The following is a 13,068-nucleotide window of genomic DNA, read 5'->3' on the forward strand; positions in this document are numbered from 1 at the left end:
TTTGGGCCAGAAGATCTTTTGCACTTACTCTCTGATGAACGTACTCGCCCATGCGATCGATACTCTGGAGCTATTTTGCTGCAAGTCATCTCATATCGACCAATGACAAGATTGGAGACGCGATGGCCCCGCCCAGTTGACGTTTTCAGCATCGTCTATAGTCGCATTATCATCTTCATCGCGCGGCGGTTGGTCTTCGTATTCAAAATAAAAAAAAATTCTCGCCAGGGCCAATGGCTGATGACAGAGGGATACTGTAAACTGAGGTTTGCCGCTGTTGTGACTCAAACTTGTCACGTCAGCTCGCTATAATGTGGCCAGGGCTATGCTACTTAGGTAGGCTCATACTCAGTTGTCATGGTACTTGATAGTATGGATGTAGGGGGGTGTGAAGACTTTTGGCAGAAGATTTACTTGAAAGGGTAAAAGAATATATATTGGATTTTATGCCCAAAGGCGCAATCCCGGGCGCAATTTCTGGCACGTTGAAGTGTTTCTAGTGCAGTTTCTCCCCTCCTTTGATCACTACTTGAAGTCTTGTCCGGGATGTAGCCATGGTATATATAGTAGAATTACCCAGCACTACAAGGGAAATACGAGGAATAAGATCATGAGACATTAAATTTACATACAGAACAGGGAAATAGCCTGAAAACATGATAACACTATGACATGAGACTACTGGCTAACGCACGTCTATACTGCCTTGGTCAAGGAGTTGCTGAGTCTCATCGCGAACATGTTTTAGAAAAGGCATAAGGTTGGTACCGCCGGTGCCTATCAGGTCGTCGTTCGCTTCGATATCGTTCAGCCGGCTTGAAATTTTGTCATCGAGACAATGTTCTGAAGAAACAGCTTTGTGATGTGAGGTTGCAATTGAAACAAGCCTTGCTTGGTTCACAATTTTCCGGCTGGGAAGGACAATGTAGCGGGCCACCATTTGAAGGTGAATATTCCGAAATCTTACTAGCGCAGCAAGACACGCACTGTAAGAGCTAAAAAGGTCATTATTTCCTGGGTTTGCATTAATAAAATCCCGTATATTGGTGACACAGTCCAGACGATCTAAGAATCGACGGTGAGGCCCTGGCATATACTGGCGCATTTCCAAAATAAACTGTGGTTCTTCTTTCGGCTGCAATGGGACAGGTTCCTGTTCGGGAGCTATCAAGCCTCTCACGTCTGAGGGAGACGCATGTTCGTTGTTTGCTCTTCTTGTACCACTGCTTTCCGGCTGATGTTTGACACCTAAAGCAATATCAAGGAACTGGATTAAACTCGATTGCGCGTTCGAGCCGCCCGCAAACTGGACAGGCTGCATTCTTCCCGTACCATCGTCAAATACTACCCCACGGGGGAGTCCTGCTTTTGAAACATTTTTGCTTCCAGCGAGGAAAGGGCGAACCTGATCATAGTAGAATTGTGGATCACACTTTTCATACATGCGCTGAAGTAATGCAGGCAAACCTTCAAGTGCAGCCCCAAGTCGTCGAAGGTGTACTGCCAAAGATAATGCATCTTTGGAATAAATAGACCGGATCGCCTCCATAACAATAGCAATCAATAACCCCCCGCGTGCCTCAAATGCTACAGATACCATGTAGAACCAGCTTTCATCGATTGCGCCAGTAAAAGTCATACGGGCTGTGAGATTTTCGAGACAGTCAAGTCGCTCTGCGGCAGAGATCGGTTTGAAGTTCCACAAAACCACCGCCGCGTACGTGGCAACTGGTGGTAGCTCCAGCTTTTCGCAGAGTGACAGAAAAGGAATCGATATCGAACGCGGAACCACCTGGTTCAAGAGTTAAACTCACTGAGCGCATTGCAGTTCACATGGAATTTACCTCGGCTGAGGTTTCACCTCCCCATATATATGCATGAGAAATGAAAGCAAGGGTGGAGTAGGCAGTTCTCATCTGTGATATTGTGTCCAAGCGGTCGCAGGCTAGGACCTCCAGGTTCTCTACAACCACTCGCAAACGCTTAGTCGTAAGTAATTCCTGCATATTCTGTGCGACATAATTCCACTTGGCGTAATATGGACTAGGAAGAGAGTCTGGCGGCGATTCGGCGGGCAAGAATCCCGTTATGAGAGAAATATCGTACTTTTCGGGATCCGGAATATCTCCAGGCATTTTCATGGTTTATCACTGAAAGCTCATATTAGCATGTATCAGGTGCTGTCTGAAAGATGATGCTATGGGATTTACCGTATATTAGCGAGCGGAGTTCTCATGGCAATCTCTGCTATCTCGATGAATATCGAATCAATCAGACACTACTCGAAATATAGTAGCAAAGCTTATTACAGCTCCGCGGTTTGCAAAGGGTCTCAACAATCTATCTGGGTGAATGTTTGCAAGGACGAAGGTTTGAGAATAGCAACAAGATACAGCAAGAGTCGTAATGTGGATTGAAATGCTCCAGAGACGCAACGCCAAAGGGGAGAGAGCTCATCAGATGTGTCGTACTCGCGCCGTAGCTTTCGCACATTTTCTGAGTTTGAGAACATCGATAGCCTTAGGTGGGAATGTTTTATGACCAAATGATAGCTACTGTTCCCCTCCGCGCCCCCCGTTCCTTCGCGCCAGCCGTTCCTTCGCGCCCGCCGTTCCTTTCTGCCTACCGGCACTAGCTAGCGACGTATCGGCGAGTGAATATGCAGGCATCTCGTTGAGGCGAACAATCATACTACTGCGTTTATTAAGGATAGTTGTATTATTATATACACTTTTTATAAAAATATGCTTTTGTTAGTTAAGCTGTTATAGTGTCCTATACTTATATCACTGATGTCAATTTAACTTTACCTAGGTAACTTCGGTAGAAAAGATCGAAGAAAGAAATAGCCTCATACACTTCCCAGCTCTTCCTAAAACTCGATAGAGGTCGTCACTTGCAGATCCCTTGATAGTAGAGGGTGTGTTTGGGTTGAGCTTACTCCTCGGGCAATAATGGCCTTGGGCTCTAGGGCAGGAGCCTTGAAAGGGGTATCAGTCGAAAAGAAGCTAATTATAGCGCATTGGTGAACGACCTAACGGAGGTGATAATGTACAGGACTTCACCGCCTGCCGATTTTGCTTCGTAGGAAGCTGTAAATCAAGGCGACGTGCAAGATTTTTCTCAGCCTTGAGGCGTTGCTTTCCGCTGCCTCATTTTGACGGATTTCTCGATCTTTTGACGGAGTTTCAGCTTTCTCAGCCCTTAAGCGCAACGCATTTTAAGCAGGTTATTCTCAGTAGCAAGAGACGTCATCGTACCGTTGAGCTTCTGAGCCTTTTGATCATAAAAATCAACAAATACTTCCTTTAGAAGCGATCGAATACGTCTCCAATCTTCTACTTGAAGTATTGAAGCTGAGGATTCACTAGAAGACGGCCTGCTTTGTGGTTTTCTGGTTTCTTCGTAAAACGTTGCAAAACGATCTCCGGATTGAATGGGCATAAACCAGTATTTCTAAAGCCAGATTCAATATTTTGAAGCGTAACAGACGTATTCCAACTGTTCCAAAAGAGCCGAAAAACGTCCTGTTTTGCAGAGAATTGGCTGTATTCCCCTCATCTGATGACCTTCCAGGAAAGTTAACGTCAGTGATCTTAAAGCCATGTTTAGAGTTATTGACAAGTGGAAGGACCCTTCTTTGGGTCAAGCAAGCATTTGTTCATAGATCTATTACTTTGTTCTTGTTGTTCGGAGGAAGCTAAAAATAAAGGCAGGTTTTCAACATGATTGCTTGTAAGACTCGCAAATCAATTGACATAGTACTCCTGCCAAATGGAACATCACTGCAGACTTTCAACACCAGGATCCATAGTGGTCGCTCTTTCACCATCAGGGCCCGCGAAGGGAACAAACCATACTGTAACACCAGCTATGAGGGGTCCCAAACTCAAAGTAATGTACATCCAGACCAGTTTCGGATCCACCGTTAATGGTGAGACTGCCATGGCGAGGAGGGCTCCCACAGAAGTAGTAGTCAAATAAACAGCCATGACCAGAGATTTCATCGAGGCCGGCGCCTTAGTATATGCGTATTCAATACCCGCGACCGTTGCAAGTATTTGTGAAGTGGCAATTAACACGTAGGCCGGGACCTGAAGGTATATAGAGACTGCGTTAGGTATAGCTCCGCCCATACAGTCCCTTGCTCTTGGGTGGTCATAGCATGGAGGTGCCGCATATATCTTCCGTTGGACAAATGCAGCGTATAGCATGGCAACGCCACAGAACAAAAACCCTGCCGTCATTCGATGAACATAGCCAATCGGTTTTCTAATCCGTTCAAAGTAAGGGAAAACAACCCGGTCAAGGAAAGGCAAGAGGACAGTCGCTGTAACCGGGTCGAGAAAAACAAGTATGTCGTTTGGGATCCCGTGAGCCTCCATGGTACCGGCTTGGGAGACAAAGTTCGTCACAAATTGCGTACAGGCGGCCCAATACAAAGGGTACAGAAGGAATACCTTACACGCCGATGAAATTTGTTTCAGATCGTCTACAAACGCGTTGTCCCACGGAATTCGCTGAGCTGACTCCTCAGTACTTGGACGTGCATAGTCGAGGTTTCCCCTATGTCTAATGGCTATCCAGAAAGCTCGGTATGCGTGGAGGATAATAGAACTCTCTGGTGCACGACTAATGTATCCGTCTTTGCTTCTTAGTAGGACGGTAAATCCGGTGATGAAAATCACGGTGGGTAGAGCAAATGCTAGGGTGAAGCCGTATCTTTGCTCGATAGTCGTGCAGGCAGCAGCAGCAAGAGTCCCAACGTTGATGAATATGAAAAACATGGAGAAAATGCTATTGCGGTTTCAGCTTCGGGGGGCTTAAGCACACACTTTCATGAAACGAACCTTTTTATAGTATGGTCTCTGTCTACAACCACCTTTTCTCCAAACTTGGTTATTCGAATGGTTTCTCTTGGACCAGTATACTGCTCTGCAATAAGCGAGCTTACATTCGTCTTGATACCGCCAGTACCGATGCCTATCAAGGTCAAGGCAAATAGCAGTGCTAGTCTCGACCAAGTAATGTCATAGGCTAGCGATAGCGAGGATAGACACAAAACTATCAGTCCACAGCTGTAGATCACTGAAGAGAACAATATCGTCTTCACTCGTCCGAGGTATTGGTCTGCAACTACAGCGCCGATGACTGGGGTAAAGAAACACCAAAGCATAAAACCTTGACTAATAATCGTTGCATGAGCTTGTCCAAGTCCTGCCGACGTTAGTTGATCGCTAGCAACCATAGAAACAGCACCCACCAAGTCCGCCAGGGTGCAGAGGGTCGTCCATCGCATTCTGCATGTAGTTTTGCATTGGTCCGACAATACCAAAATAAGCAAATCTTTCGCATAACTCAATGGTCGCGATGTGCCAGACAGAGCGAGGGAAGGAATCTGCCACTTTCCTGAGGTGAGCGTGTGATTCCCTAACCGTAGAGGTAGGTTCTGTCTCATCATGCTCGGACGGTAGTAGGGATGTGTGTTCAGATATCGCGGGCATATTTGACGGCGTTGGCGTCAATGTCATAGATAAAGTGTTTCTCGGAGATTGAAAGAATATTTGCCTATAGCGGAGGGCACCAGAGGGGTAAGAACAGAAGTAGGAACGGTTAGCAATCTTTCCCAACCTACGGCACCCATTATTTACCATCCGGACGCCTTAGCCTCTCCTTGAATCTTGCAGCGAATCTGATTGGTTTTTCCCTGCGGGCCAACCCGCTGCAGTCCTATTGGCTTAGGAGTGCACTAGACTGCACTGGACTGCACTACGGCGCGCTAACGAATTTTCTCGCCCAGAGGGTCTGAGATACTTCAGGTCCTGTACATGGCGCCTTAATGAATCCTCGTCATTAGCTTCAATTGCTACAATATCAGACATTCCTACAGCACACAAACAGGATGTACTTCCACAGTAAGCCCCAGCATCAGTGTCTTTTCAGCTGGGTATCGGAGCTCACTTGGGCCGGGTGGAGCGTCAGCTGCGATCCCTGTCACTCATGCTGATTAGGTGAATATTTAGCGCTAGAAGATGTACTAAGCCGCGATGCTAGAGGATGGAGGCAATGTTACGAAACCAACTTGCATGACACTAGCTCAGACTAGTACTATTCAGGGAAGGCGTTATGTTATAGCAGCTAAAACTACAACTAGTCATTACCATATACTTAACACACAGAAGGATAGGCTTATAGCTTATATAAAGATACATATAACCATATACACTCAGAAAGACACTAAGAAGTATAGAAAGATTATATATAAGATAAAGAATAATTATTAGATATATACTTAAATATATACCTAAAAATATAAAAGGAAATTTAATAGTCTTTTTACTATTATTTTTAATAATAGAGAAGAGTTCTTTAAGATTTAATTTAATAAATTAATATTATAAAAAGTCTTATTCTTTTATTAATTCTTTTATTATTTTATACTAATTTATAATAATCTTTTTATAAGTGTTTTATTACTTCTCTATGTCAGACCTAAAGAAAAAAGGAATTTATTTTTTTTATATTCTAAAAATGGGATTCCATTTTTAATAGAATATTTAAAAGAAACAAAGATTTCAACTAGAAAGTGGCTATTAAGAGAAGAAGAATAATATATATATATATAAAAATATTCTATCTATTCGCTCATTATTCATATTTCTTATTATATTACACCTAAATTGTACTCTCACTATTTTTATTCCCTATTTTTAACTAACCTTGGAGGGGGGCCTTACATTGAACTACTGTATTGACATTCCCTATTTACATGTATTTTACTATATATAGTTAGTCTCTTGCCTACTCAGGCTAGAGCAGACCGTGCATAGTCTATGACTGAAAAACGGTCTCTAAAATGGAAGAATTATTATTATTCTCTATGTCAGAGAATTGAGAACGTCACAGCCAATTGTCACGCGCCTGGATCCACCCTAGTTGTCACTGGTTGTGTCGAGGTATGATATGATGAATGAATCACACAAAGATTCATAAGGGTAACTTATTAATAAGATTAAATATAGTTCAGACTTATTAGTAATAAAGATTTAGTTGATTACAACTTAAGATAGAAGAAGCACTTTAAAGTATTATAATATTTTAAATAGATTTATCTTGCTGACCCTCTTAGTATATAATTAAGTAACTTAGATTAAAGAGCTATACTAAGTAAGAACTAAATATAAAAATAAATATATTTATATAATTAAAATCTTTTATATTTATTTTATACTTTAGAGTATATATTTAATTATATATCTAATAGTCTTGTTTAATACTATATATATTTTTCTTATATCTTATAATATATACTCTAGTATATATTAGTTATATATTTTTTTATATTAGCTATAAATCTATATATTTAGTGACTGTCTTATATATTAGTATATATAAATAACTAGTTATAATATTAGCTACTTTAATTAAATATCTTTTCTTAATAGTACTAGTTTCTATCTAATATTATATAGATTAGTGTAAGGCGGAATCCTGGATGGAGTTGGGAATAGCTTCAAAGTACAGCGGGCACATGACCTCGCCTAGCTTCCTGCCATTAATTAGACTAATGGCTTGGCACACACTGTCTTATAATTATAGGTAGCCTCAGGCCTTTATGAAGCAGCAATTAGCTGCTGAGTATATATATATATATATTATATATATTTAAATCTATTTCTAGGCTAAAGCTAAATCCTAGCTATATTCTTATAATCTCTATTATAGTTTAATCACTTACTTTATAAGGATTTAGTAATCATTATTTAGAATAGCTTTAAAATATATCTCTCTATATATCTAAGGACAAGCCTCTAAGGAATTATCACTTCTAGTTAAATATCTTTTAGATATTAAAGAGATCCTAATAAAGAAAGAAGAAATAAGAATTATAAAGATAAAGTTAGATAATAAAAGAGAAAGCAAGGCCAATATATCTTTAATAATAGCTAATAAAATAAATACTAAGGCTATAGCTATAGAGTTAGTAATTATAAAAACTTAGAATAAGACTCTAATATCTATAATTCTATTAAAGCTATTAATAGAATATTTAAAGAAAGATCTTTTAGTAATAATAATAAATAAACTTATTAAATTTAAAGCTAGAGTAGCTAAAGCCACAGAGATATAGTACTAAAGAATTATAGTTTAAACTATACTTTAAAAGCTTAAGAAGCTAAAATAATAATTATTATATTTACTATTAATAAGCTTACTAATATAGGGCTTTAATATATAAAAAGATTTAAACCATCTTAATCTAAAGAAGAAAAGAAAAGAATAAGGGGTAATTAATATTAAAATAATAACTAAAAAAAAGCTATTAAGTTAAAAAAGACTATAAGTATTTATAGAAGTTATTTTTCTAAAATAACCAAAGCTAGTACTTAAAAAGAAGTATAATAGTACTAGTATAAAAAAATTAAAATCTTTTAAGCTCTAACTTAAATATTATTTTATAAAGTATAATTATTATTATAACTTTAAAGGTATTAACTAATGAAAAGTACTAATTATAATCAAAGAATTAAGCTAGAAAGTATTTAACTAATAGGATACACTTATAAAGGATAAGATAAAGATTAATTATATAATATAAAGAGACTTTAAATCCTTCTTAGTAGATATTATACATATTTTAGAACTATTGTGCCAGGATATAAATAAATAATATTAATAAATATAGCAATGAAAAGACTAAATTATATCTAAATTTAATATTTATATCTAAGGACTAGAACACTTCTTAAAATAAATGTATATAAATAAGAATTAGAAATATTACCTTGAAGGTTAAATCATAAAATTTATATATATTAAGGCTATATAATAGGATAATAAATCTAAAGAATATAATAACTATATAGTATATTTTTAAAAAATAGAAGATTCTATATTAGAATAAAAGGAGGAACTTCAAGTTATTTAGAAGTAAACTGTAGAGCTAAATTTAGATTTAAAAAATAAAGCTTTAGATTAAAATTTAGACTAAAGTAATAAATCTAATTAAAGAAGTAATTATTATAGTAATTATTATTTCTAGAAAAAGTCTAAAATTAAAGATTCTAGAGACAGATTAAAGGCCTAGGAGTTGTTAATATATATTTATTATAGTAAAAAAGGATATATAGAGGAGAACTATTACTCTAAGAACTTTAATAAAAGATTTAAGAGAGATTTAAAATAACTCTCTAATAAGGTCTAATATATTATCATAGTATTAGGGCTGCACACTATACAATTAAATTAAGGATTATATATTAATATATATATCTATATATAAACCTTAAAAGATTATATAAAAGCGCTTATCTTAATTAATAAAGCTGTTAAAGATAACTTCATAGACTAAAAATAGATATAAAAGAATATGTGTTCTTTAATAGGTCTAACTATAATTATAAAGGTAATTAATAGATATTTAATACTAATGTATAGAAAGACTTTGCTAAATGTTATTGCTTCTGATTTAGAAGATAGACTAGAAAGCATTTAGCAGACTTATAGTATTGTTAATATAAAAAAATATGATATTATACTTGGATTATTATAGCACTTAACCATAAATCTTAATATCCACTATATTATAAGACAATAATATTACTGCTAGTCTATTGAATAGAAGGCTGAGCTTATATTCTATCATATAAGTTATAAGGCCATATAGTGGTGGGATTCTATAAAAAACAGAAGTAATATATCTATAGAGTATATGCTAGAACTATATATAGAGTAGATTATAGTCTAAGAACTCTATTAAGCTATAGAGGATAAAGAGACTACTTATATTATAGACCTAAGAAAAGTTATAATAAAAAAAGCTAATCTAGATAAGAAGGAGATTAAGAATCCTTTATAGCTAGTAACTACTAATATTTTAGAATTATTAATATACTTAAAATTATATCTTAATATTTTTTTAGAGGAATAGATAGCAGTATTATTTAAATATATAACTCATAATCATACTATTAATTTAAAGCCTAATAAAGAGCTATTATATTATTTAATTTATTAGCTAAGTCTAAAAGAATAAGAAGTGCTTTAAAAATACCTAGTAGAGAATCTAGCTAAAGGCTAGATTTATAAATTAAAAAGTCCTGCTGAAGTATTTATTTTATTTATATCTAAGAAGAACAGTAGCCTATAGCTATATATTAACTATTAAAAGATAAATACTATTATAATTAAAAACTGATATTTTTTACTATTAATTAGAGAGACCCTGAGTCAGCTCTTTAGAGCATTAATATTCATATAGCTGGATCTCTAGAATATATATTATTATATCCAAATTAAGAAAAGAGATGAGTGAAAAACTGCTTTTTATATCTGATATAGATATTATAAATATACTATTATACTATTTAGGCTAACAAATGCCCTGGCAACCTTTTAATTATATATAAATTAAGCACTAAGCGACCTTCTAGATATGAGCTGTATAGTATATCTAAATAATATTATTATATATTTGAAGGATAAAGCCACCCATAAAAAGAATATTTATAAGATATTAGACTGCTTACAGCAATATAAGTTATATACTAAATTATCAAAATATGCTTTTAAAGTCAATAAAGTATATTTTTTAGGTTTTATAGTTAGAATAAAAGGCATTTAAATAAAATTTAAATGTATTATTACTATTTAGAAATAACCTAAACCCAAGAATGTATAAAATATAGCTCAATTTTTAGGCTTTGCTAACTTCTATTATAGGTTTATTAAAAGATACTTCATAATTATCATATTATTATTAAATATGATTAAGGGTCATAAATAAATATAAAAAAGATTAAAAGTAGAATAAAAAGCTAATATAAAGTTTATTTTTACTAAAAAGATACAAAACATCTTTAAAATCTTTAAGAAATGCTTCATATAAGTATTTATACTTAAGTATTTTAAATTAAAACTCCTATTTAAAGTAAAAACCAATATATTAAATTTCACTATAGTAGCAATCCTAAGTCAGTTAAAAGCTAATAAATTATAGTATTTAATAGTATTTTACTCTTAAAAGATAATCCTAACTAAACTTAACTATAAAATATATAATAGAGAGCTATTAGTCATTGTTAAAGCCTTTAAATATTGGAAACATTATCTAGAAGGTAATAATAAACCTATAACTGTTCTTTTAAATTATAATAACCTTTAGTATTTTATAACCACAAAGAAACTAAACTAAAAGTAGGCTTGATAAGCTAAAAAGCTTATAGTATTTAATTTTAATATTAAGCATTAACTAGAATATAGAAATCCTATAGATATACTAAGTCAAAGGCCAGACTATATTAAAGTTAAAAGTAACTGACAGACCCTACTATCAATATTAAAGAAAAAGCTAAGCTGAGAATTTTACTTAATAAAAATAGAACCCTCTAAATATAAATATAGTTCTAATAATATAAAACTCACATATCTAGAAGAGGCAATGAAGACTTTTTAAATTAATAATAATTTAAACTCTAGATATTAAAACATATCTAGTAATCAAAAAGAAATAGTTATCAATATTATAAGAGATCTAGAACTCTTGGTATCAAGATCTAAAGTAATAATAATTACTGCAATGAAGATAGCCTATTTAGATATAACGTAACCGGTAAGCCACCCGGCCATGTAAGCGACCCGGCCACCTCTGCCCAGAAATGCATTCTATTTCGATCTTACAACTTCAACGCGTCAATATGCTATCAATTCACAAGAAAAATCCTTTAAAATCAGCTAAATTAGAAGGAAAGATTCAATTAGCTATTTTTAATTTAAAAAATAGGAATATTTAAAGTATTTATAAAACTATATAGATTTATACTATCCCTCATATAACTCTCTAAGACCAACTAAAGAGAACACAATATAAATATATAAAATATATTAACAGTCATAAATTCACTCAGTTTGAAGAGAAATCATTTATTAAATAAATATTAGATCTAAATAGACAAGAATTATCTCCCTGATTATCTATAATATAAAAAATAATTAACTATCTTCTTTCTCAACATAGAAATCAATAGATTAGAGAAAAATAGATTTATAATCTAGTTCAACATTACTCAAAGCTTAAATCACAATTTTCTTAAAGATATAACTATAAACATGCTAAATATAAAGATCCAAAGATAATCTAAAAATATTTTAACTATATATAAGAGGCTATATTAAAATATAGCATCTTATTAGAAAATATCTATAACTTTAATAAGACTAGCTTTGCTATAAGACTCTATGCAACTACAAAGATTATTACTAAAAGTAATTAATATATTTATCTAAAGCTATTACAATCTAGCAATCAAGAATAGATAACTTTAATTAAGATAATTAATTCTACTAGATAGGCTCTATCTTTATATATAATTTTTAAAGTAATAAAATATATATAAAAAGGCTGATTTAAGACTCTTCCAAATAATTAAAAAATTAATATTAGCAACAATAGATGAATAATTAATAATATTAATATAGATTAGCTTCAAAATCACTTTATTCCTCTTACAAATAACTATATAATAGGAAGATATTGAATGCTGATTCTTAATAACTATAAAAGTCATTTAACTACAAAATTTGACTATATATATATTAAAAATAATATTATTCTAGTCTACATATCTTTATATTCCTCTCATCTCTTATAGCCTCTCAATGTTAGCTATTTTATAGTTATAAAATAAAAATATAGATAGCTTATTAAACAGCAGATAAAACTTAGATTCAATTATATCAACAAAATTAATTTTTTTATTACATTTCCAAAAGCCCATACAATAACATATAAAGCTAAGACTATTTAAAAGAGCTTTATAGCTATTAAATTAATATTATATAATCCAAATCAAGTCTATTAACAGTTTACTATTTAGCTTAAGACTCCTATACCTCTCTTAAATTAATCAAGTAATACTCAATCATCCTACTTATAAACACCTCAAAATTCACACCAATTTAAACATCAATTAAGTATAATAAAGAGGCATATAAGCCAGCATACAAAAAGCCCATTAAGTTCAATTAATAAGATAATTAATCAGATATCTAAAACATATAAAATAACCA

The 13,068-nt window shown here is 33.7% G+C and overlaps 2 protein-coding genes across 2 annotated transcripts, besides 6 other annotated features; both read right to left on the minus strand.

Annotated features, from left to right (window-relative positions):
* Positions 1–685: 685 nt before the first annotated feature.
* UA08_03945 (hypothetical protein) lies at positions 686–2,141 on the minus strand (the record flags this gene model as incomplete). The annotated part of the gene is made up of 2 exons (XM_020266802.1): positions 686–1,792; positions 1,845–2,141. 2 exons carry the CDS (start codon positions 2,139–2,141, stop codon positions 686–688), a joined length of 1,404 nt encoding a protein of 467 aa, XP_020120683.1.
* A 1,641-nt stretch (positions 2,142–3,782) lies between these two features.
* On the minus strand, positions 3,783–5,504 carry UA08_03946 (hypothetical protein; the record flags this gene model as incomplete). The annotated part of the gene is made up of 3 exons (XM_020266813.1): positions 3,783–4,797; positions 4,851–4,983; positions 5,264–5,504. The coding sequence occupies 3 exons, from the start codon at positions 5,502–5,504 to the stop codon at positions 3,783–3,785; spliced, it is 1,389 nt and encodes a 462-aa protein (XP_020120684.1).
* Positions 5,505–6,067: 563 nt separating this feature from the next.
* Positions 6,068–6,318: a repeat region (Identified by RepeatMasker using a combination of RepBase library and repeat library created with RepeatScout).
* Positions 6,319–6,320: 2 nt separating this feature from the next.
* Positions 6,321–6,484: a repeat region (Identified by RepeatMasker using a combination of RepBase library and repeat library created with RepeatScout).
* A 376-nt stretch (positions 6,485–6,860) lies between these two features.
* Positions 6,861–6,911: a repeat region (Identified by RepeatMasker using a combination of RepBase library and repeat library created with RepeatScout).
* Positions 6,912–7,478: a repeat region (Identified by RepeatMasker using a combination of RepBase library and repeat library created with RepeatScout).
* Positions 7,478–11,600: a repeat region (Identified by RepeatMasker using a combination of RepBase library and repeat library created with RepeatScout).
* Positions 11,601–13,068: part of a repeat region (Identified by RepeatMasker using a combination of RepBase library and repeat library created with RepeatScout) that runs on past the window's edge.

Source organism: Talaromyces atroroseus (genome assembly GCF_001907595.1).
Source record: "Talaromyces atroroseus strain IBT 11181 chromosome Unknown scaffold_4, whole genome shotgun sequence".
Classification (NCBI taxonomy): domain Eukaryota; kingdom Fungi; phylum Ascomycota; class Eurotiomycetes; order Eurotiales; family Trichocomaceae; genus Talaromyces; species Talaromyces atroroseus.